General features: G+C 58.0%; 1 protein-coding gene across 1 annotated transcript; it reads left to right on the top strand.

Moving 5' to 3' along the window:
• Positions 1 to 13310: 13310 nt before the first annotated feature.
• Positions 13311 to 22587, top strand: RHPN1 (rhophilin Rho GTPase binding protein 1). The gene is made up of 15 exons (XM_020881068.2): positions 13311 to 13524; positions 16397 to 16512; positions 17532 to 17660; positions 18009 to 18084; positions 18637 to 18714; positions 19001 to 19125; positions 19217 to 19383; positions 19589 to 19782; positions 20124 to 20280; positions 20361 to 20465; positions 20701 to 20895; positions 21199 to 21275; positions 21488 to 21634; positions 21719 to 21880; positions 22214 to 22587. Exons 1-15 carry the CDS (start codon positions 13444 to 13446, stop codon positions 22382 to 22384), a joined length of 1980 nt encoding a protein of 659 aa, XP_020736727.2. The 5' UTR covers positions 13311 to 13443; the 3' UTR covers positions 22385 to 22587.
• The last annotated feature ends 1035 nt before the right edge of the window (positions 22588 to 23622 follow it).

The following is a 23622-nucleotide window of genomic DNA, read 5'->3' as shown; positions in this document are numbered from 1 at the left end:
GCTCCCAAGAGCATGAAAGAGGCTTAGAGGTGCTGTGGGCACTGGGGCTCCGGGGTCATGACAGGTTGGGGGCGGTGACCGGTGGCGGGGTGTACCATCTCCACCTGCCTGCTCCGTGCTGCCCCGGCCCTGCGGTGGCCTCCCCGAGCCTGTTCTTGCCGCTCCCTCCGCACGTCGCCCCGACTGGCTCCTCCTCGCGGCCTCTGCGCTGTTCCAGGCCACGCTTCTGTCGCTTCTGCTGCTGGGCGTCCTCCCCCGGCGGGCAGTGTCCGCGCTCGGAGGCACCCCCCAGCTCTGCACTCCCACGTCTCCCTTCCTCTCCTTCTGGGGCCCCTACCCCTCCTGTGTTCTCTTTCGCGTGTCGGCCAGCGTCCCCACAGGGGAACAGTCCTCTGGCCCCCGTCCGCGCGTCTGCCCGGCAGCCCCTGGCGCCCACGCCCTTCCCCACAGGGCTGCCAGCGGAGGGCACCCCACCCAGCCCTGTCTCCACTACCTCTGAAGCAGCCTCAGCAGATGGCACGTGTCTCAGCCCTGGCGGCCCTCCTCAGGAGAGGGCCCAGGGCGGCGCACAGCCTGTCCACCAACCACCAGAGCAGAGGGCACCCAGGCTCCAGACGTTCCTCTTAGCAAGGTGGACATGTCAGACAGTGAAGTCATTCACGGTCTTCTACTTTCTGGCCACACAGCAGGAGACCAGACACGACAGATGGAAGCCATGCCCCTGAGATGGAGGCGCAGAGTCCTAACCACTGGACCTTCAGTGAAGTCCCCACTGTCTTCCTGCACCTGCAAGACTGAACACCCAAGCGCGAGTGCTTAGAAAGCTGCTCACGATGTAACACCTGAGGATGTCACCTGGCCTTTTTTCCTGGAGAGCTTTTCACACTTATTTTTCTTCACTGGCTTGCTGATCTCTGCAGGTCTAGAATACAAAACTAGACATAAATACTTACAAACAGTATTTCCTAAGTACTAAAACAGAGGAAAGATTTTCTAAAACAGAGGAAAGATTCAAAATAACATGGAGTACAGAGTCTCCAATCTTTTCAGTGGACTTTTTTCTGTTTTTCACAACGTGCTCGGAACTATGAGCATATTCACATCTGTGGGCGGGGGGCTCAATGAGCCCAAAGGCAGTCTGACACGGACAAGCTGCTGGAAGCCACGAACACCCCTGGCACACCTCTTGCCAACAGGAGACCTGCTGGGGCTGCAGAAGGAGCAGCTGGCGGGGCCGGCCCTGTCCCTCACTGGGTCCACCTCTGTCCTGCTCAATACAGACTGCCAAGGAATCATTGGTTTAGAAAAGTGATCCTTCAAGAGTGACCTTTAGGCAGCACCTGCCCAAACGAAACAGAGCGATCAGATATAATGGGCAGAGGCAGGGCACCCCCTCGGCTGCCACACAAACACCCCCACAGAGTAGGCCCTGCGGGGACCAGGAACAAGGCTGGTTCCTGGTCCCAGCCTCCCACTGGGACATCCCACTACCAGCTGACTGACCACCCAAAACAGCCCACACCCACAAGGATGGCTACTCTGGGAGACGGTGAAGGACACGGGAGCCTGGCGTGTGGCAGTCCACGGGGCTGCAAAGAGTCAGACACGATTTAGTGACTGAAGAACAACAAAAAGAATGGCTCCAGCAAAAAAGATGGAAATAACAATCACTAGCAGGGACATGGAGAACTCAAGCTCCTTGTATGTTGCTGGTGGGGGTGTTAAATTGTGCAGTCACCTGGGAAACTGTGGCAGCTCCTGAGCCAGGCGAACGGCTCCCGCGAGACCCAGCAACTTCGCTCAAGGCGTTCAAAGCACTGCATGTGAATCGTCATAGCAGCAGTATTTACAACAGCTCAGAGGTGGAAACAACCCGAAACACCCACCACCAGGTGACTGGGTACTCAAAAGGCAGTCTGTTCAAACAGAAATATTTTCAGCCATAAAAATGCAGCACTGATACACAGGCTACAGTGTGGATGAATCTAGAAAAAAGCCAGACACAAAAGGACAAATACAGTATGATCCACTTGTACAAAATACCCGGAATAAGGAAATCCATAGAAACAAAAGGCCGATTAGAGGTTGTGACGGGCTGGGCGAAGAGGGAAAAGAGCGGTATGGGGTTTCCCTTTGAAGTGATGAAAAAATTCTGGAATTAGTGCTGATGGTTGCCCAAGACTGTGAACGTACCTAGTGCCGCTGGACTGTACACTCTGAAACGGTTAAAATGAATTTTACATTAAATGAGTGTTATCACGATACAAACAAACACAAAAGGGAAGTTTCCCAAATTTTCTGACATTTTCCAGGAGAGGAAAAGGAAAGCTGGAAGAGGACACCAGGCAGAGAAGACACCCTGCCCCTGCTCGCAGCGCAGGGCCGCACCTTTGTGTCTGCCCGACAAGCAGGCTCCCAAAACTTCAGCAACAGGTGACCACTTGTGATGCCACACCGTAAGAATCCCCACGTGGGGGCGTGGGGGCTGCAGAGCCTGCTCACAGTGCGCCCAGGGCTCCCAGTGGGTCGGAGAGCCAGGGACAGAGGGAGAGAGGGAAGGAAAGAGGGCAGGGGGCGCAAGGCAGCAACAGCAGCCAGAGAGGGAGCGGCCCACCCCCCCACCCCAGCCCAGCAGATCTGACATGATTCAAACTAACTACTTCTGTACTTGGAGGCCAGGCGCTTCATTCCAAACTGGAAATACTATTAGAACAACAGAGCTCGAACTGCCTGATTTCAAAGCTTAGACTCCTTTCACCATGAACTGAAATGCAAATCCTGTCATCAAGCCACACAATTGTTTCCAGCACCAAAGTTTCCAAAAGCAAAACCTACCCTGGTTTTTTCCATCAGGTTTCTTTCTTGGTTTTACTGGACAAAGGGAGCTATTTACACTACCCTCTGAGACAAGAAAGTGGCAGAAAATAGATGTAAATAAAGGTCAGTGACAACTGTATACCTAATGCCTTTTAAACTGTTTTTGGTTCTATTCTTTGAAACAGAATTTGGTTACATTGATTGTTACCTTGTTTACAATTATTTCTGACAGGATTCTTTATTTAAAATGAAAACCATAAAAAGGAGGACCAACGGCAACTGAGAGGGCCAGTCTTCAGGTCAGTGGCCTGACATGTAGGCTCTCACAGAACAAGCTAGAGACTACTTTCCTGCGGCAGCTCCTGTGACCAGTCACTCTGTAGTTCTACTGCATTCTCAGCTTCTGCCCAAGTGAAAGCGAAGACTGGATAAAAACAGGGAGAGCAGGTCCCAAGTCCACTGCCAAGGCCAGACTCAGGACAGAGGTGCCGTCACTACCCCTCCCACCATATCCTCACCTCCTGCACAGAGGAAAGGGACACAGAACAAACCTTACCCAGTATCTTTGGAAATGGAGAAGGTATTTTCTTCTTTCAGGTAATGCTATGAGTCTTAAAAGACAGAGCTTTACTGAGAACATTTTCATGTTGCAGTAAATGGTTAGAACTGTTAAAACACAAAAGCGACCACCACCAGTGTGTCCTATAGGTGGCCCCTGGAGAGACCAAACATGATCCTCAGGAAGTGAGCAAGTCAGATCCAGGCCACTGAGACACCCCTGGCCAGCAACTTCCTCAGAACTCAGTAAGCAGGTGGCAGCCACGCCAAAGGGTTCTCAGGAGGAGTAACTGACAACTCCCCACCAGGCCCGATCCCAAGGACGAGGCACAACGCGGTAAGCAGCACCCCTTCTGGAATTAGAAATCAAGGCACTTCACGAGAGCACAAAGTGCATATTTGAAAAACTATCAAAATGACATGGAAATGAAGAAAGGCTTGTGGGTTAAAAAAAAAAGAAGAAGAATATAACTTACTGAAGACTGTAAGTTTAAAAATAGAACATTTAACAGCAAATGAAAGATTCAAACCTGGTCTTTCCCACATCTCCCCTGATTTTTTTGACTTGGCTCCTTCACTTTCTGTTTCTTTGGGTTTTCTAGGTTCATCTGGCCACTATTCTGCCTCTTCTTTTAATGGGAAAAAAAGAATGTAATGTGAATCCCAAGGGAGGAAATGCAAAGCCAACACTGAAATGATGACTCTGGCTGGAAGAAACACAAACTTCACAGAAGAGCAACAGGATCACCCCTCCGTCTCCCTCCCCAGCCTGACAGTCTCCTTGCTTGACACCACCTGGGCCTCATCTGTGTGCACAGGCTGCTCCCATCCTATTTTCCCTTAGTTCGGGGATCGGGTCAGTTAGACTAGGCTGTTTCAAGAGCTGAGCCAGCTTGTTAACAAAAATCACAATTCACTGAGCAAAGGCCACTTCTGCCCAGAAACATTCAGTTACCTCCCGAGGACAACCTTATCCTTCACCAAGAAAGGCTTCAAACCGGACACTGGACCATCTCCCATTGTGTCTTCTTTATTGGTAATTGTCTGTCTCCAGCTGTAAGAAGACACAGTTGAGATGCCTCACAGAGAAGGCCAGGTGGGCAGCAGGTCAGTTGGTGAGGAGGTGAGCCTGGGCCCATGTGCAGGGGCAGCCTGTGGTCCATCACACCTGTGGCTGGTGGTCCCACTGGGCGTGTCAACCTCTAAAACACAGCAAGAGCTGAATCACGTCCACCCACAGCCAAGAGAAGAGCAAGGCCCGCTGCTCAGGACGTCTCTCTGAATAGGTGCACCAGCAGGTGTTTGGCGTTCCTGACCCCATTAGCAGGGAAACAGTCTCTAGGCAGAGTTTCAGTTAACAAGTCCTGAGCGTTTCCCTGCGTTTTAGCTGTCCTTATCTTTATATTTTTAAACATCACAATTGACTATCTTGAAGGCAAGCATAACTCCACTGAAAATAGCCCGTTTGCCAATTCTACATGAGCACTTATGGCCTTAGATGCACAGGTCAAAAGGAAAAGGAAAAAGAAAACAAAAGTTAACTCAAGGTGTTTCTTTCAAGATGAACGCCAGTAGGTAACAAAGAGAAAGAAGGCAGCTGAGAACTCAGGAAATGAGGGGGGTGGCTCCACGACCTGGACGACCCAGGGGCGAAGGTGGAGACTCGGGTCCAGGGCGCCCCCGCCCGGAGAGGATGTGCATCGTGAACAGCGGTCCAGGCCCATTCCCAGCGCGGCCGCGCGGGCTCAGGGCCCTGCAGGCTCGAGCGCAGAAGAGGGGACCGGAAGGAACGTCCCCCTCCGGGCCCCACTCTCCACGCGCTCCGGCCGTCCCACCCGCGGGTCCCCGACGTCGCCGGGCCTCACAGCGACTGCTCGGCCACCCTGACGTGCCGGCCCCCGTGATGCTGTCTGTGCACCGCGCAGCGAGGCCTCCACGTGCGGTGCCTCGACGGGGCCAGCCTGGAAGGCTGGGCAGCGCCTGCGCGGGCAAGACGGGCGCGAGCCTGCGGCGCAAACTCCTCCACGAAGGGCGCGCGCAGGGGGGCGCGCGGGAGGCGGAGCTGGGCCAGGACAGTGGGGGCAATAAGGAGCAGCCCAGGGCCAAGGCCTCACAGAAGATCTTCGCCCAAGTGTGTGTGTGTGTGAATACATGTGTGTGAACGTGCGTATGCACCTGCAGGTTGGGGTTGGGCTTGGGGAAGGGCTGGTGGTGATGGTGCAGACACCGGGTTGACGAGGCGCTGTCAGGTTAGGGAATATAACCACCCCCCCACCCCACGCCCCGTTGCATTTAGAGCGTTGAATGGACCTCAGTGGGCAAGACAGCTCGCGGGGCAGGGAGTCCTGTGGGCAACTCTGTGCCTGGTCCCTTGGGAGACAGCGGTGAGGCCAGCCAGCTCAGGGTGATGGAGCTGGGGACGAGAGGAATTGAGGATGGCACTCAAGGCTCCAGTTTTCATGTCTGCATGGGTGGGGTGTCCTGTGACCCTAAAACCCCATCACAGGAAAACCACCTAAAATCATACCTTAGGTGAAAACAGAGAAGGCCATTACAAACATGCTCCTTATTTTACAACTTGGTTGCTGTTTTATAACTTCTGGTGCCTTTGTTTGATGTTATTAAAGATTCCATTTTCCTACTCTCTTAACAAATGGGTGTTAGGTAAATAGCTATTTTCCTGCTTTGGTGAATAATGGCCAGACGAAAGTCTGCTGTTGTCTCCATGGCCTCTCGCTGCCAGCCGATTGTGTGCAGCACAAGTTTTGCATAAAGATGGCATCTAATCTACAATTGTGCCTGGATTTGCTAGAGATTCACGGAGGCTGAACTCATTTTATTCTGAACGCCACAGGAGCGATAACCAAAACAGGATACCATGAAGGCAACATCTATCATATGCTTCTTAAAAAACCCCATTGTCAGCATCAGTGACAATGGCATTACCGCTCAGTCACTGAGATTAAAAATTAGTCATACGTGGAAAATAGAAACAGGTTTTCAGGGAGAAGAAAGCTTTGGTTCCACTGAATTATGCCTCTTTTTTGCTTGGTAAATAAATGATGCATATTTTCTGATGATATATATTTTCAAGGGAAGCTACGTCTAGGTGGTCCGGGATTTGGCATAAGAGCCTTGTTGTCAGTTGACTGAGTGGGCAGGCATCACACATATTTCATAAATTGTATCCTAAACAGCCTGACAACAGGGTGTTCAGTTGTGATGTCAAAGTTACCTCCACCCGAAACTGAGTCTTTCTGGATTAGGTTGCAAAGGAATGAGTCTTTGGAATAAAGGGTGTTTTCCTTCTCCTAGGTGCCACAGTCTATCAGAGGCACAGTCCGTCTGCAAAGCACACTTGGCTGCCCCCTCACCCATTTAAACCCTGGCTAAACCCAGCCGTCCGCCTTCTGCACAGCCACACACCAGCGGGGCCCCCCCTGCCAGAAATCCCCACTCCCTGTCCTTAGATGCCCCCTCCTCCCCTGCTGTGACCTCCAGCACCCCTCCCCGGCCCACTCTCAGCGAGGGCCTTGCTTCCTATGCCACCAACACAAGCAGCAGCCCGCAGGGAGCGTCTGTGTCCCCCACCCACGTGCGCCCTGCCTGTGACCAGGACTCTGCCTCCTCCGGTACCTGCGGCTGAACTCCGTTAAAGCCCAGCCAGCCCCTCAGCTCTCCCCTGACCCCACAGCCACATGTCCCACCAGCTCTCTGCACCCCCAGAGCAGAACTCCCCACACACGTGCTCACTTCCTGTCCTCTGGCTCACTTTCAATTCTCTCAGAGCAGCCTTTTGCCCCCACAGCCCACTGACAGGCCCCGGCAAGGTCTCCAGAGTCCTCCACCTTCCCTGGCTGTGTCCCATCGGCCGTCAGCAGCGTGGGACAAGGCCACGCTCACGGGCGCTCCTTGGACCCTGCTCCTCCCGCCCCGTCCCTCTGGGTGGCTTGTGGTCCAGCCCTGCTGCCCCAGCCGCTCCTCCTCTTCCCAGCGTTGCCGTGAATGGCTGCGCCGCCTGTCCATGACTGTCCCAGCACAGGCGGTCCTGCCTGCAGCCCGCCCCCCACCTGGCCTCCACTCCTCCAGAGCACGAGGTGGTCCTCGGCCACAGGATCCACCGAGAGGGCTGGGGGGAGGCTTCCGTAGGGGAAGACCTGCAGGCGCCTCCAGCCGTCTGCCCGGAATCAGACCAGTAACCGCCATGCTCTGGGCGTCCTCACCTTGCGCTGTTGTAAGGATGAAACCAGTTCCCCAGAGGGGCCAGAAAAATGTCTGTGGAGCCAGGCCACGATGCCAGACTACAAGGACCTTCCTTAGACTTCATCCCCTAAAGAGCCATTCCCCCAGAAGCACCTTCCTTGCTCAAAGAGACCTCTCCTTCCCACCCCACATGTACCACATGTCCAGGAGGGAGACAGCGCAGACGTGGTCAAGGAAAGGTGCAGAGCGTGCTGGGCACTCGGGGCCCTGGGCCAGGTGCCCCAAAGAAGAAGACACTTTTCAGGCACTCACTCTGCTCCCAAGAGGCTTTTATAGGTGCCCTCTGCTCACTTTTCCCCCCAAGAAGTGACTCTCAATTTGCCTTCAAATAAGAATAAATATGTGTGTCTGTTTCCTGAGCCTTTGACAGCCCTGAGCTGGCCCCGGGACTTGGGCAGGATTGATGGCCCTGCCTCACTGGGAAGCCGGGTGCATCTTTTACTAAAGATGGTTTCCCAATGATGAATGGCTTTCTCAGGAACACAAAATTGTTGATTGTATTTACAAACAATTCCTTTTTCACGTCCCGTTGATTCTTCTACAGCGTCGGTCCCTTGGTGACGCCCACACAGTGATGCATCGGTGGCTATTACCACCATTGATTAAGGCTTCCTGTGGTCCTGCGGTGCCTGGTATGCCATTTGTCACAGACAAGTGGCTCGCACACAGCAGTATATCATGCTCCCTTCGGGCTTTACGGTTATTTATTCTTCAGTTTAGTTTACAGTTATTTATTCTTCAGTTTATGTTGCGTACCCTCTAAGTAGAGGCACACACCAAAACGCCAAACTCTTAGCATGTCACAACAGTGAGCAAGTATGTGAGTAATGGAATTCTTTGCCAATCCTGGGCCTCCAGAGCCTGACTCCTCTGCCCCTCATTCTGAAAAAAATGCAAATGTAAATAAACAGTGTTAGCACCGGTCCTAATTGAGACTTGGGACCAGAGAGAAACTCAATGAAAGTGCCACCACTTTTCACCAAGTCATCTGACATTTAGCATCGAACTGAAAGCTCCCAGACCCAAATTCTGCAGTGCCTCATGGGGAAGAGGCCCAATCAAATTAGCCCAATCCAGACAGGATGGGAATTTTCTAGAATCAGCTGCTCTCTCTGGGTTTCTCTGTCCCACCTCCTCCTCGTAGTACATTTCTGGCTCCCTTGGGCATTCCCCATGGAGCAGGCTGTGTGTGGAGAAGGTGCTGGATGCTATGAGGGTCCTGGCTCCTCCAGTTGCATGGCCCCTGGGTCTTGGGCTGGCTGGTGACTCTCCAGATGGCCAAAGGCTCAGAACAGAGCCCAGCTTTCTTCCAATTCAAAGATCATTCACATTGAGAGCCCATCTGGTTTGCATGTGCAAAGTACCAATCAGTGTAAAATTGTGAGCCAGAGCCCATCAGGACTTGGAGAGAAATGCCATGGAGAGAAATTTATTTTCTCACAGTTCTGGAGGTGAAGTCCAAGATCGAGGAGCCAGCCAATTCAGCTCATGTAAAGACTCTTCCCGGTTTGCAGACAGCCACCTTCTCACTGTGTCCTCATGTGGCTGAGAAAGCAAACTCTGATCTCTCTCTCTCTTTTTTTCTTTGGTCCCACCATGCAGCTTGTGGAATCTTAGTTCCCCAACCAGGGACCAAACCTAGGCCCTTGGCAATGAAAGTGGAGAGTCCTAACTATTGGCCCACCAGGGAACCCCCTGGTATCTCTTTCTTTTAAATATATAAAGACACTAATCCCATTGTGGGGTCCCCACCCTCAGGTCAGGTCAGTTCAGTCACTCAGTTGTGTCCTACTCTTTGAAACCCCGTAGACTACAGCACACAAGGCTTCCCTGTCCATCACCAACTCCCAGAGTTTGCTCAAACTCATGTCCATTGAGTCAGTGATGCCATCCAACCATCTCATCCTCTGTCGCCCCCTTCTCCTCCTGCCTTCAATCTTTCCCAGCATCAGGGTCTTTTCCAATGAGTCAGTTCTTCCCATCAGGTGGCCAAAGTATTGGAGTTTCAGCTTCAGCATCAGTCCTTCCAATGAATATTCAGGACTGATTTCCTTTAGGATGGACTGGTTGGATCTCCTTGCAGTCCAAGGGACTCTCAAGAGTTTTCTCCAACACCACAGTTCAAAAGCATCAATTCTTCAGTGCTCAGCTTTCTTTATGGTCCAAACTCTCACATCCATACATGACTACTGGAAAAACCATAGCTTTGACTAGACAGACCTTTGTTGGCAAAGTAATGTCTCTGTTTTTTAATATGCTGTCTAGGTTGGTCATAGTTTTTCTTCCAAGGAGCAAGTGTCTTTTAAAAACTTCATGGCTGCAGTCACCATTTTCAGTGATTTTGGAGCCCAAAAAAATAGTCTTTCACTGTTTCCACTGTTTACCCATCTATTTGCCATGAAGTGATGGGACCAGATGCCATGATCTTAGTTTTCTGAATGTTGAGCTTCAAGCCAACTTTTTCACTTTCATCAAGAGGCTCTTTAGTTTTTCTTCGCCTTCTGCCATAAGGGTGGCGTCATCTGCATATCTGAGGTTACTGATATTTCTCCTGGCAAACTTGATTCTAGCTTGTGCTTCATCCAGCCCAGCATTTTGCATGATGTACTCCACATATAAGTTAAATAAGCAGGGTGACGATATACAGCTTTGATGTACATCTAATGCTAATCACCTCCCATAGGCCTCACCTCCAAATCCTATCACTCAAGGGTCATGGCTTCAACACAAGACTTTGGAAGAGGGATAAAATTCAGCCCATAACATAGTTAGCTTAGCTACCTTACCAAATTATCTAATTAGTCCTAATAGGGGGTTTTTTTGGTTAAATTTCTTGCACGGAGGTCTCTGCCTTCTGGGGCTGACTGGTCGCCCCTCCCAGGGGGATTCTGTAGCAACAGGGGCGGGGCAGGCAGACACCAGCAGGTTCTGACACTCAGCTGTGTGGGTAGAGCCATGCAGGGCTTCCTGCCCTCTCCTCCTTAGCCGTGGGCCTCTGACCTTTGTAAGCCATTCCGTGTCCCTCCATGCCCTACAGGCCGGGGTCCTCTGAGAAGTGGAGGAGATGTCTGCTCTCAGATGGATTTGCTGCAGGACTGTTGAGTCTGCTGCCCCTTTCAGCAGTTTGTTCTATACTCATTGGTCTATCCTTGTTTTTCCACTTTTCTGGGGCCAGCTTTGATCGTTCATATTTGGGAACAGAATCATCTGTCTTCTCCAGACCAGTTTACTGTCATAATGCTCTCTCGCGGTCTGTAGTTATCTCCTCGCGCCTTGGTAATTGTCTCTTTTCCTTTCTTCATGTGGTGTACTTGTGCTTTTGTGGGGGTCCAGACCCAGCCTGGTTGTACTGACAGACAGAACCACAATTATTTTGGGACGGCACGCAAGGACAGTGCATTTGCAGCCTCCCATGCAGACACACGAGGCCATGTGACAAAGTTCTGGGGGAACCGGGGGGATGTCTTGCTTTCCTCCTGATGCTTCTTCCTTCCTGGAAACCAGAAATCAGCCCAGAGGAAGTAACCTCACCTTCACTGTGAGGCTCACTCTCTGTGGTGGACACCCCTGCGGATGCACCTGCTGCCACCACCCACCTGTGAGTGGTGACCTGGGGTAAAATAATAAACATCTCACTCCCCGGGGCTAAGCAATGCACCCAATCTTATGCAGTCAGAGGCGGATTCCAGCGGATAAAATCTTTTTTTCCCACCCTGATTGGGCCTCTTGGGTATTAATCAATTTTTTCCCTCAAACCCTCAGTTTCTCTGCTATGTAACTGATGTCAACTTTAAATGTTTTGCTATTTCCTCCTCCTTTTTTTTAAATTTGGTTAATTTACTTCACATATATATGATGCCTACATAGTAATAAACTCACATAAAGTTACAGAATTTCCTTTTGTTCTATAAATTTTATATAATGTTATTTACTTTCTAGTTATTTTTTAGGTAACATGCAGTTTGCATTCTTTCTTCTAATTCACACCTTATTTAGAAGTATCTCTTCATTTCCAATGGTTTCCTTTCATTTTGGATCCTTTTTGTTGTCAATTACTAGACATCCATTCTTCAAAACACAAGTTTTTGGGTTACTTTGTTATAGAAGGTTTGGGGCTTTACCAGCCTCAGGTCTCCAAGACCTGCTGAGCCAAGAAGGAACCTCCTCCAGCACCCCACTGCCTCTCCAGGGGTGACCGCTTTTAACTCTGAGCTGCAGATTTGGTGTTGAATCCCACAGTTCTGAAGAACATGCATCTGCAACTGGAGGTTGTTCTTTATTTATCTATTTATTTTTGGCTGTGCTGGGTCTCCGCTGCTTTGTGCAGGCTTTCTCTAGTTGTGGCTAGTGGGGGTTATTCTTCCTTGCCGTACACGGACTTCTCCTTGAAGTGACTTTTCTTGTAATGGAACACAGGCTCTGGGGCATGCGGGCTTAAGTAGTTGTGGTGTTTAGTTGCTCCATGGTATGTGGAATCTTCCTGGACCAGGGATGAAACCTGTGTCCTCCACGTAGGCAGATGGATTTCTATCCACTGCACCACCAGGGAAGTCCCGGACCACGTGCTTCTGCATCTGGAATTCTGCTTTCTAACTGAGGCCTTATCTACTGACTTCCCCTCAGCAGAATGAAGCTTCAGCTTCTCTCACCCACTTTTCTTCACCCTTCCCTCCTCCCCTCCTCCTAACAGAAACTCCTTATGGTGGTCCTATGGCCAAGCTGCCAGGACAGCCTGAAATACACAGCTGACTCAGGTCATATTATGTGTTACATTTTATTTTCCTCAGAGTTAACAATTACCTTATTTTGTTGTTACTATTGTTTCAGATGGCCAGGGTGGGCCAAGGAGCTTAGTTTACAGTATTTAGCTCTGGGGAACTACAGGATCTGGCGTGGCCATTTGGGGAGGGGCCCAGGGCTCTGCACCGAGGCACGGCAGGGACCGTGGGGAGATGGTTACGATGTACAAGGCTGGAAATTTACCGGAACCTGATGAAGATGTGCTATGGCTACTGCTTATGCTCTGGTGTTCCTGCCCCTGCTCTTCGGTGAGGTGAGCCCCACATGAAATCTGAGTGCGTTACAGAGTTGCCAACTAGAGAAATTATGAAGGGCCTGGGGGGTAACCCTGCAGTGAGAGCAGGTTAGGGAGAGTTCGGTTCTGGAGGCAGGCCGGTCCCGGGAGGTAAGTCAGCTCTAGATGTAGGTGGTGAAAGTAAGATGATTCTGGAAGTAAGTTGCCTAGGGGAGGTTCTGGAGTGTGGGCTCCAGAAGCGGGTTCCCGAGGAAGGTTCTGGAAGCGGATTCTGGCCACCAGGCCAGAGCCTGGGTCCCCAAGCGGAGACAGCAAAGCGGACCTTAAGAGCTGCACGGGCGCTCGTGCCAGGAAAACCGTTAACAAGCCATCACGGGTGACGGACTAGCCCCGTGGAGGCCCCGCCGCCCGTCAGGTGGAACCCGGACTGCCCCTGGGCCCTGCGCTGCGCCTTGTTTTTCCCTTTTCCGCCGGTCGGCGGTTGCCAGGGGCGACCGCATTCCCCCGGGGCTCCGCGGGCGCGAGTGGGTAGGGCCTGGCTTCGGGAACCACCTCCCTCACGCTCTGGTTGGCCGGCGCTGCTGTCCGTCGGAGTCGCCGCGGCAGCCGATTGGGCAGCGGGAAGTTTCGCACGCTCGGAGGCCTGCGCCCCGCCCCTCCTGCCGGCCGGGCAGCCACCCCCAGGAGAGGGCAGTGCGGGGTCCCGCGCACCCGGGGTCCCTGCCCCTGCGACGGCCTCCAGGCGGGCGCGGCCCGAAGAGCGAGCGGCGATGGTCCCCGAGGACAGATCGGACGGCCCGGGAGCCGGCGAGGAAAGGGCCCGGCTGCAAGCGGCCGGCACCGTCCGCAAGGTGAGAGCGTCTGGCGGGTGGGGGACGCCGGGAGGTGGGTTCCCAGACCCGGCCGCACCTGTTGCCCGCTGCCGCCGGCGAGCGCTGGGCTGCGGGATCGGCACTGGTTTCTCCCGTCCGAGCGCGCCGCTGGACTCCGGGGCGAAAGGTCGCGTATCGCACGCCCCTCAGAGGCAAGGTGAGCTTGACGCTGGGGAACTGGGAACCCGTTCGGACCCAGAGCCCGGCCGCTGGTCTCCTGTCTAGTGAGTTTGGGGGACCCCTCCTGCGTCGACCGGAACAGGTCGGAGCGCAAGTACAGCTCGTGGTTTTCTACAACACTCCAGGACCCCCTTCTCTGGCAGGTGCTGGGCTCTGGTCAGTGACAGCCCGTGGCCCTCGTGTTTGTTCCTGGGATCTGTCTTCCTCCTTTCGTAGCTGTTCCCTCTCTCCTAAGGCTGTTCAGCTGTGCCCTAGCCACCCAGCTCTGTTTGATGGAACTTTTAGCAACAGGTTCCCGATGCCCCCCGGGTACAGGAAATGGCTGGAGGATTTCCCAGCAGAGTGGTTTCTCCCTCCTCACTTCCCTGCACCTCTGCCCCCTCCTGAAATCCCTGATCCCGCGGGGGCTGTGGACTGTGGACCATTTCCAGGAGGACTGAGGAAGCGGTAGAAGGGAGGAGGGTGGAGACATTTGAGTCTGTGTCTGAGGAGGAGGTGCGCTCTGGCTGCCTCGCCTTGCAGCCTGGGAGCCTGGTCGTTCCCTGGGAGTCACTGAGAGGCTTCCCAGTGTTTATGCCAGGCCTTGGGCATCCGCATACACAAGAGTTTTCAGTCCGGTACCACCAAGCGTAGCTGCACCCACACCAGGGAGGGTGTGAGGCCTGGCCCCGCCAACCATCTTGCAGTCTGTTACCAGACCTGTGCTGGCCTAGTTGCCTGCACATTTAGCCAGTTCTGGCCACTGCCCCTGCCATTTCCTCCTGGGCTTCTGGGGGATTCATTAGACCAGTGCTGCCAGGACTGCAGCAGGGGGAGCGTGGGAGAGGCTTGCTGCTCTTCTCCATCAGGTGGGGGTTCTTCCACACATGCGTGAGCTGACAGACCCCTTCACCACCCGGTGTGGAAATGGGGGTGAGCGTGGCTCTCACCCACCCAGCACTGCAAATTGGGCCGCAGTCGCACTTCCTACCAAGTCATGCAGTCAACCTGCATCCTGGAGGGTGTATTGGGGTCACGAGGCCATGAGGGGTGCTGACTGCAGGCCTCAGAGGGGACTATGGTCTCCTGACTTCAAGCACATCTCTCCGGGAGCACTTGACGTCGGATACCCAGTGAGCTGTGTTGACAGCCCCGCAGGGCTGGCAGCCTCTCCCCAGTACATGGAGCGCCCCTCCCCCGGCAGACAGCCATGCTGCTCACTCAGAACTTTAGGCTGGAGCTGTGCAGCTGGACCATCAGAGGGAGAGGAGTAAAGGTTTGGCTGTGGCCTGCCCCCTGCTCCGGATTCTCAGGCCTCCTGGAAGGGAGACTGCCTGTGTCCTCTTCTCATTCCCTTCTGCACCAAGTGGGTGTGGGAGGTACCATGGGGAAGAGGTGAAGGCCAGTGGGAAGACAGACACTCAATCAGCAGAGCGGAGAGAGGAGAGCTGTATTTTGTCTTCTTCCTGCCTGGTGCCACCTTGACACCAGCCCCCTTTCCGTCTACAGATGAGGACCTGCCCAGAGTCCCCCAGCAGGCAGTCATCCAAGGTGGTTGCTGTCTCTCTCCCATTGTTCAATGGGGACAAGTCCCCTCTCCCCAGTAACCTCAGGACCACTTGGAGGTCCCAGAAGAATGCTTCCTCCTGCAGGAAGTCTTCCCTGATTGATCTCTCCTGAGAATACTGGAATGTGGAGGAAACATTGGGCTGTAATCCAAGGTGGCCATGTGCCATGAGTCTCGTCTGTGCAAGAGAGTAAAGCCTTCTTTAGGGTGCCTCCTGCTGTGGGGCTGGGATAAGCTAGAGCCCCCAGGAGGCAGGGACTGCTCTGTGTGTGACAGCGGGGACATACATCCTCAGATTTGTGCAAAACAGCAGCCACTGCATAGAGGCTGCATTAGCCCTGCGCGTCTGTGCTTTCAGGGTGGGGTCCTAGGAGGCAGTGTGTCCTCTTCCCTGTTCTGTTCCAGGGCCAGGAGACCACCTGAGCCTGAGGACATGGTCCAAGGAAGAACATTCTGAGAAGTCCTTCCCAACTCTCGGGCTGGTGACTGACCAGGCCAGGAGGTCCCTAAATGGCAGCAACTGCACCAGTCCCACTGGGGCCCTGAAAGCTCCTCCCCTCACAGAGGAAACCTCTCGCCCTCTGAACCTGCCACAGGGCTCCCTGCCTGGGGCCTGGGACGCAGGCAGGCTGGCAGGATTGCCCATGTGCAGGGCAGAACCCGCACTGAGGCACCTCAGATGGGGATGCCAGAAGGCCTGGCCCGCTGCTTATGAGCGGATTGACCCTTGGGGCCTGTGGTTTGGGCATTTGCCGCAAGTAAGCAGCCAACTGGGACGGAGCCTGGCCACAGCACGTGTGGCCCGGGGGAGACCCAGCACCCTGCAGGCAGGGTGCTCTCCATCAGGTGCTCTCCCTGGCAGGAGCTGGCTGGGCATCCCCTCCATCTAGACGTGCGCGGTCTGGCGTTTGTGTGGGCAGGATGGGTCGTGAGGGTTACAGAAGGAATTCAGAAGTGCAGGAGGATGCGGGGAGCAATTGGCCGTCTCCAGGAGGGGCTCCAACTGGCTTCTGAGCCCCAAAGTGGCACCCAATGGGCCCAGCATCTTCCCAGGGCAGTCCAGCCCTGTCCCTGCCCGCCATGTCCTTGCTGGCCTGGCCCTGGTGACCTGTGGCCTCTCCGCAGGGCTGTGACCTTCCGGCAGATTCACCGCATGGCCACCTGCAGAGCCGCAGGGCCCGGATCCACCAGCAGATCGACAGGGAGCTGAGGATGCGGACGGGCGCTGAGAACCTGTACAGGTGGGCGCTGGCTGCCCGGGACACCCGCCCCCGACTGGATCCCCAGGAAAGCAGGGCTGTGTTCCCAGAGGCCCCCGTAAGGCAGGCTCACTCCGGGGCAGGCAATGACCCGGCAGGTGCCTGGCCTTTTGGTTCACGTGTAAGTCCATGACCAGGCCTCCTGTTCAGGCTCCCGAGAGGCAGGGCTGGACTTCGCACCAGGGTCTGGGGCAGCCATGCTGCCCAGCTGGGACGCTCACAGATGGCTCAGGCCCCCATCTTGGTGGCCCTCACTGGCAGGGTCAGCTCAGGGCCATCCGGGTTCCGTGCTAAGCTGGAGAGGATGTCCCCACCGGGATGAGCATAGCAGCTGCACTTCTTAGGCTGAGCTGTGGCAAGTGACAGGTGTCCTGAGGTTGAGGACCTGAGAATGAGTCCTTGAGACAGGAACGAGTCCGCCTCGGAGCCTGTGTGCTCAGACCTTCACACCCACCTGTTCTCCAGGTGCTGATCTGAGGCCCGGGAAGGGGACCCCGCCTGCCCGAGCGCCCACCAGTGGGCACAAAGCCAGCTGCAGACCAGGGCTCCACCAGGCCCTCCTTTTCCTTAGCAGCCCTGCCTCCCTGTCCACCCCGTGCCTTCCTGGGCACCCACCGGTCCCTCTGGCAGGCACAGAGGGAGTCCGACCCCATCTCTCCAGGGAAGTTGCCTTCCAGTTTCCAGAGGACAGGCGTGAGCCATGTCCTGGGGGAGTGAGAGGTGGTGGGAGGACTTACGCCCTGGAAGTTCTGGGTCCGAGCACATGTACTCAGGCCAGAGTCATGACATACATGTACAGACAGGAAACTACATGACCCACAGGGAACCTCAGAGAGGAGGGGATCGTCTGGTGGGCCCTGGACCCCACCACTGCCTCCCAGGGTGGCTGGGCCCCTTGGCACATCACTGTGGAATGGGCTCCAGAGCTTGGGCTGCGATGAAGCCCCGGGGTGTGGGTCCCTTGGCAGCGCTAGGGCTTCACCTCGGCCTCCCTCCTCTAGAGCTACCAGCAACGCCCGCGTCAGGGAGACTGTGGCCCTGGAACTGAGCGACGTCAACTCCAGCCTGCAGCTGCTGAAGGAGGAGCTGGCGGGGCTTGACAACAGTGGGGACACGGCCCAGCCCGAGAGGTGCGTTTGTGAGTGTGTGCAAGGACGTGGACTGGCCCCAGAGGCACGTGTGTGTGCAAGCATGAGCAAGGACACGGGCTGGCCTTGAAGGCACGTGTGCATGCACATGTGTGCAGGGACACAGACTGGCCCCAGAGGCGCATGTGCGTGTGAGCATGAGGGAGGACACCACCACCACGCCTGTGTGTGCAGGGCCGGCACCCAGGCAATACCTGAGAGACATGGTGTGCTGTACCAGAATCGGGGGAGGTGCGTCCCGTGTAGCAGGAGGAGTAGTGGGTGACTCCAGGGCCACTGAGAACAGCAGGGTCCAGCCCTAGAGTTTGGACTCAATACTTCTGGTTCTAGCGAAGGCGTCACTGCCCCCATGATCCCCCTGGGGCTGAAGGAGACCAAGCCCCTGGACTGGGCCCCACCTCTGAAGGTGAGTGCCAGCCTGGGCTCAGCTCTCGGGGGGCTTCCTGGTCCGCGGTCTCACTGGGGTGAGGACTCAGAGGGAAGAAGGGTCTGACCTGGAGCCACCTAGCCTCCACAGCCAGAAGGGATTTTGATTGGGTGGGCTTTGCAGAAGAACATACCCTGGGACGGATGTCGGCAAAACTGGAGGTCCCAGGATGGCTGCAGGGTCCCTGACTCCTGCTCTGAGGGTTCCGCTGGCTGGGGGCTGCCCCCTCTAGTCAGAGCCTGTGCTGAGAAAACCCTCAGGCTCCGGGGGGCCTTGTGGGCACTCCCAAGCCCCTGCAGCCAGGCCAGGGGGAAAGTGCCTCAGCCTCAGCCTCGGGTGTCTGCTGGCAGGTGGCACTTGGCTCGTGGGAGTTAATAAGGGTAAAGGGTTCCAGTAGAGATATCCCTGAGTCCCTGGGCCCCACATCTGTGGTGGGGCTTCCCTCGCTATGGGGCTTCAGCCATGTTGGGCTGGGAGGCTCCAGGGAAGTCCTGCACCCGCCCCCTCCCCCCCCCCCCCCCCCCGCCTCAGGAGCTGATCTGCAGGCACTTTGGGGAAGACGGCGCTTCCTACGAGGCTGAGATCAGGGAGCTGGAGGACCTGCGGCAGGTGGGTTTTGGCCCCCCTAGCCCCCAGGTGAGAAGACTGCTGGCCTTTGGGAATGGCTGCTCTGTGCCCGTGCCCACCCCAGGGACCTTGCCCAGCTTCCCGCCCCAGCGGCCTGCAGTCCCCTGGAGTGGCATGTGTGGTCCCCCGCAACCCCAGGGAGGGCAGGTGTGACCATGTTCACCCCTAGACCCTGAGACGTCCCCTGGAGCTGTAACATCCCTTGGGCTGCCATGTGTGCCCTGGGGTGGGCGGGGGCGGTAGGACCCAGCTGACTTCCATCTGGCAGGCCACGCGGACCCCCAGCCGGAGCAAGGCCGGCCTGGAGCTGCTCACGGCCTACTACAACCAGCTCTGCTTCCTGGAGGCACGCTTTGTCACCCCTGCCCGCAGCCTAGGGCTGCTCTTCCACTGGTAGGGGCTGGGGTGGGCAGGAGCCCCGGGGCCGCTCCTGAGACCCCCAGCTTCTTGAGGGAACTCTTCCCAGCCTGATGCATCCCTGCAGGTATGACTCGCTGACAGGGCTCCCAGCCCAGCAGCGGGCCCTGGCCTTCGAGAAGGGCAGCGTGCTGTTCAACATCGGCGCCCTGCACACCCAGATCGGGGCTCGCCAGAATCGCTCCTGCCCCGAGGGCATCGGCCACGCCGTGGAATCCTTTCAGAGGGCTGCTGGTGAGGCCACCAGACCCTGGCGCCACAGCTGCGCCTGTGCAGTCCGTCCTTCCAGGCTCGAGGGCCAGAGTCGGGGTCGGGGGACAGGCATGGTGGCCCCCTAGCCTGAGGGGCTCAGCACACAAGGCTCTCTGAGGGGGGCCCAGGGGCTCGGGGCTCGGCCGGGCAGCCCAGCTGAGCCCCTCTGAGCCCCCCTCCCCCACAGGGGCCTTCAGCCTCCTGAGGGAGAACTTCTCCCAGGCGCCCAGCCCGGACATGAGCCCCGCCTCGCTGTCCATGCTGGAGCAGCTCATGAGCGCCCAGGCCCAGGAGTGTGTCTTCGAGGGCCTCCTGCTGCAGGCCCCCGGGACCGCCCACGACTGCCTAGCCCAGCTGCGCCTGGCCCAGGAGGCGGCCCAGGTGAGGGCGGGGTGGGGGGCGGCTGTCCCGGGGGAGGGCCAGGCTGCGGCTCTCGGGTGCCTGCTGAGCTGAGGGGCGGGGCCGGGCCAGGGCCGGGAGGGGTGGCTGCCAGCTGTCCTCGTGAGCTCCGGGGGGCTGTTCAGGGTCCCGGGGCCCTGAGTCCCCACGTCTGGGGCAATGCCAACCAGGGCAGGGACTGGGGGCCCCAAGCCCTGAGCTCGGCTCGGCGTAGGGCAGGGCCGCTGGGAGTTTGGTGGAGGCGGGGCCCCAGGGTGGGCAGAGACCTGGGCCCAGGCCGCTGAGCTCGCGGCAGCGCCCTCCGTCCCACTGTGCGCCAGCAGGTGGCGGCCGAGTACCGGCTGGTGCATCGGACCATGGCCCAGCCACCCATCCAGGACTACGTGCCCTTCCCCTGGACCACCCTGGTGCACGTGAAGGCCGAGCACTTCCGCGCCCTGGCCCACTACCACGCGGCCCTGGGCCTGTGTGACGGCGCCCGTGAGTGCCCCGCCCCGCGTGCCCGCGTGCCGTGCTGCCAGGGGCCCGTGCGGCAGCTCACCGCCCTCTCTGACCTCCAGCGGTGGCCGAGTCGGAGCTCCCCGTCCTCGAGCAGGTGTTCCTGGCCTCGGCTGAGGCCCGGAGCCCAGCGCTGCCCCAGGAGCGCGAGGAGCGCAGCAAACTGGGTGAGGCCCTGGGCCCCTGCCGGCATGAGCGCCCCCCTCCAGCCGTCACTCCCCGTGGGGCACCAGCAGCACGGGCGGCTTCATGGGCAGGGCAGGCACCCATGGGAGGCAGCTCTTCCCCGGCGAACCCAGGATGAACTCGGAAGCCCTGACCTGTCCTCCTCGGGCTGCCTGTGTGTGTGGGGGGGGTGGGCCTGGAGGGGCCCAGCAGCGCGAGACACCTCGGTCCCCGCAGGCAAGGCCCACCTGAGGCGGGCCCTCCTGGGGCAGGAGGCGGCACTGCAGCTGCACGCCGTGTGCCGGGCCCTGCGCCGGGAGGACCTGCTGCAGGCCGTGCTGGCCCGGGCGCTGCGGCGCTCTCTGGCCAAGTACTCGGAGCTCGACCTTGAGGACGACTTCCACGAGGCCACTGAGGCCCCTGACGTCCAGCGTAAGCAGCGGCCCCGGGGTGGGTGTGTCTTTGCCCTGACGTGGGCGGCGGGCGGCAGGCAGAGGCTCCTTCGATCAAGCTCCGTGTGCCACATGGAGGGCCCTCGGAGGAGGAGCCGGGCCGCGGTGGCAGCTCCCCGCTGCTCGTTCCTGCCCCGCCCCCCAGGGACGTCAGACGCCAGAACCACCAGTCTCCTCCTGCTGGTGGTGCCCAGGGGGGCCGGAGTGCACGGCTGCACCTCAGGCCACCACCCTGGGACCCTGAGCCTTGGACCAGCCCCACCTCCCTTCACCGTCTTTTCAGCTAAGACGCAGCAGAGGCCAGAAGGCAGGACACCCAGCTTCTCCCAGGTGAAGGTGGCTGATATCTTCCACAGGCTGGTGAGCACCCTCCCAGGCCTCCCCCTCCTCAGCTTTCTCCTGGTGCTCAGTCAGGTCCTCGAGGGCCGTCTCCCTCCGCCCCCGCCCAGGCCCCCTGCAGACCCCACCCGTCTCTGTCACTGAATGGAGAGATGGCAGCAAGGGTGCTCCAGGCCGGGGGGCCCCTCCAAGTGCAGCAACCCAGCCTGGCCTCTGACCTCTGACCCCCCCAGGGGCCCCTGTCCGTGTTCTCAGCCAAGAACCACTGGCGACTGGTGGGGCCAGTCCACCTGTCTCGAGGAGAGGGAGGCTTCGGCTTCACGCTGCGGGGAGACTCGCCGGTTCTCATTGCTGCCGTCGTTCCGGGGGGCCGGGCTGCGGTAAGACCCCCTCACCGGGGGGCGGGGAAGGTGGGACCACCCAGAAGTGGAGGGGTGCGGCGGGACTCTCCCGGTCTGCTGCAGGAGGCTGGCCTGAAGGAGGGTGACTACATCGTGTCGGTGAGCGGGCAGCCGTGCAGGTGGTGGAAGCACGCGGAGGTGGTGGCCCAGCTGCAGGGCGTGGGTGACGGGGGCGTGAGCCTGCAGGTGGCCACACCGTTGCCCGCCGCCGAGCTGCCCATCTCGGTGAGCCCAGGGCCCTGGGAGGGTGTCCCTAACTCCTTGTCCCACCCCGGCCCTGGCCTTTGGCCAGGCCCCAAATACCCACGGATGCTACAAGGGTGCCGGGACAGTCCTCCATGAGGCCCAGCCCACCCCTCAGCTGCTCTGGGCAGAGGCCTCCTCTGGAGCGCTGCCCCCCGAGCAGGGCAAACCTATGGGGGCCCCACTCCATGACCATCCTTACATGGACCCCCACCCCCTGAGTCTCCACCACTTCATCCCCTGGCATTCACCAGCTGGCCACAAGCAGGCCAGGCCAGGGGAGCTGACCCACATCTATTTCCATGCTGAACACAGGGGGACCGCCGGCCAGCCCTTGGGGGGCTTCTGAGGAGCCAGAAGGAGTGTGGCCAGGAGACACCAGTGCCCTCACGAGCCAGGCCGAGGCCCAGGCCCCTCCTTGGCTGGAACCGCAAGGCCAACAGGGGCAAGACTGGAAGGACGCTGTCCCCAGCCCCACAGCCCTGAGCTGCTCACCGCCCTTACCCTCTAGGTTGCCCAGGGTGGTGGTGAGGGGCCGGCTCCCCCCACACATGGGCCCCAGCGCAGGCTCCAGCTGGCTGGGAGCAAGGACCCCATGCAGGCCTTCCCCATCCAGGACCCAGAAACTTCAGCCAGTCTGCTGCCCCACCCAGTGCCCGGAGCTGCCCATTAAAGACAGTGTCTGATGAGATGTGTCTGAGCCCAGTGCCGGGGGCGAGGTGCAGCACCCGCAGGAGAAGTGCCACAGTCACTTTGGGCACTGAGTCCCACATGCCAGGAGCCTGTCTCTGAGCTACCCTGTCCTCCTGTGCCCCGACTGTCCACTTGAGGGCAGCTCCCCGGGTGGAGGTGTCCATGGACTCCTCTCGGACTGGAAGGAGCTGTCACGGGAGAAGGGGGCAGGCTAGGGGGATCTGTGGCAGCGGCCCCTGCAGCTCAGAGGCCCGCTGCCCCTGTGCTGGGCTCCTGAGGCCCCTGGCTGAGCTCTCCTGTCCCCTTCCTCCCAGCATGCCACCCCCTGTCCACACCCTCCCTCAGGACCGCAGCCCCAAGCCCAGCTTCTCCTTGGCCTGCAGTGACCCCCGCCAGGCACCCCCCCCCCCGGGTCCACCTGGCGCCCCACAGGCTGGAGAAGGACCAGCTCCCCTCCTGCCCTGCCCCTCCCTCCACAGACAGCCCAGGTGTCCACAGCACAGCCTCCATCTGAGCGGTGTCCCCGCAGAGGCCAACTACTGCATGCCTTCTGCTGTCCCTCGGCGCAAAGAGCGCGACTCCCTCCCTGCTTCCGCACCTCCTGTGCCCTCTCCCGACCCCTTGTGCATCGTGGGCCTCTGGCCCGAGCCCGGCCCCCACGTCCCCTCCGGCCAAGCTCCGCCCCCGCTCTGCCTGGTCTCCGCCCCCACCCCGTCTGGCCCCGCCCCATCCCTCCAGGCTCCGCTTCCTCTGCCCCCGCCCTGCCGTCGAGCCAGGGCGTGTGAGGCCGCTGCTCCGGCTCAAGGGGTATCTATGGGGCCGTCTCAGCCGCCTTGCTCCCAGGCCCAGCACAGAGGGGTACCCCCAGCCCACCCTTCCACCCTAGCTCCCTTGGACTTCTCCCCAGCCCCTTCGGCACCAAACTGGGCTCCTCGGAGCGTGAGCCTTCAGGGACCACGCCGCCCCAGCCACGCATACTGGGAACAGCCCCAGAAACCAGGGCGGCCACTCTGCCCCAGGCCCCGCGGTGG

Source organism: Odocoileus virginianus, unplaced genomic scaffold, assembly GCF_023699985.2.
Source record: "Odocoileus virginianus isolate 20LAN1187 ecotype Illinois unplaced genomic scaffold, Ovbor_1.2 Unplaced_Contig_23, whole genome shotgun sequence".
Taxonomy (NCBI): Eukaryota; Metazoa; Chordata; class Mammalia; order Artiodactyla; family Cervidae; genus Odocoileus; species Odocoileus virginianus.
Note: the sequence above shows the minus strand (reverse complement) of the source record. Positions and strands in the feature narration are given on the sequence as shown.

Bases quoted from the DNA above. Each gene is read 5' to 3' on its own strand.
- RHPN1 (XM_020881068.2), top strand. From the start codon at position 13,444: ATGGTCCCCGAGGACAGATCGGACGGCCCGGGAGCCGGCGAGGAAAGG. The intron at 19,783-20,123 runs GTGAGGGCGGGG...GTGCGCCAGCAG, and splicing joins TGGCCCAGGAGGCGGCCCAG to GTGGCGGCCGAGTACCGGCT. The intron at 21,881-22,213 runs GTGAGCCCAGGG...TGCTGAACACAG, and splicing joins CCGCCGAGCTGCCCATCTCG to GGGGACCGCCGGCCAGCCCT.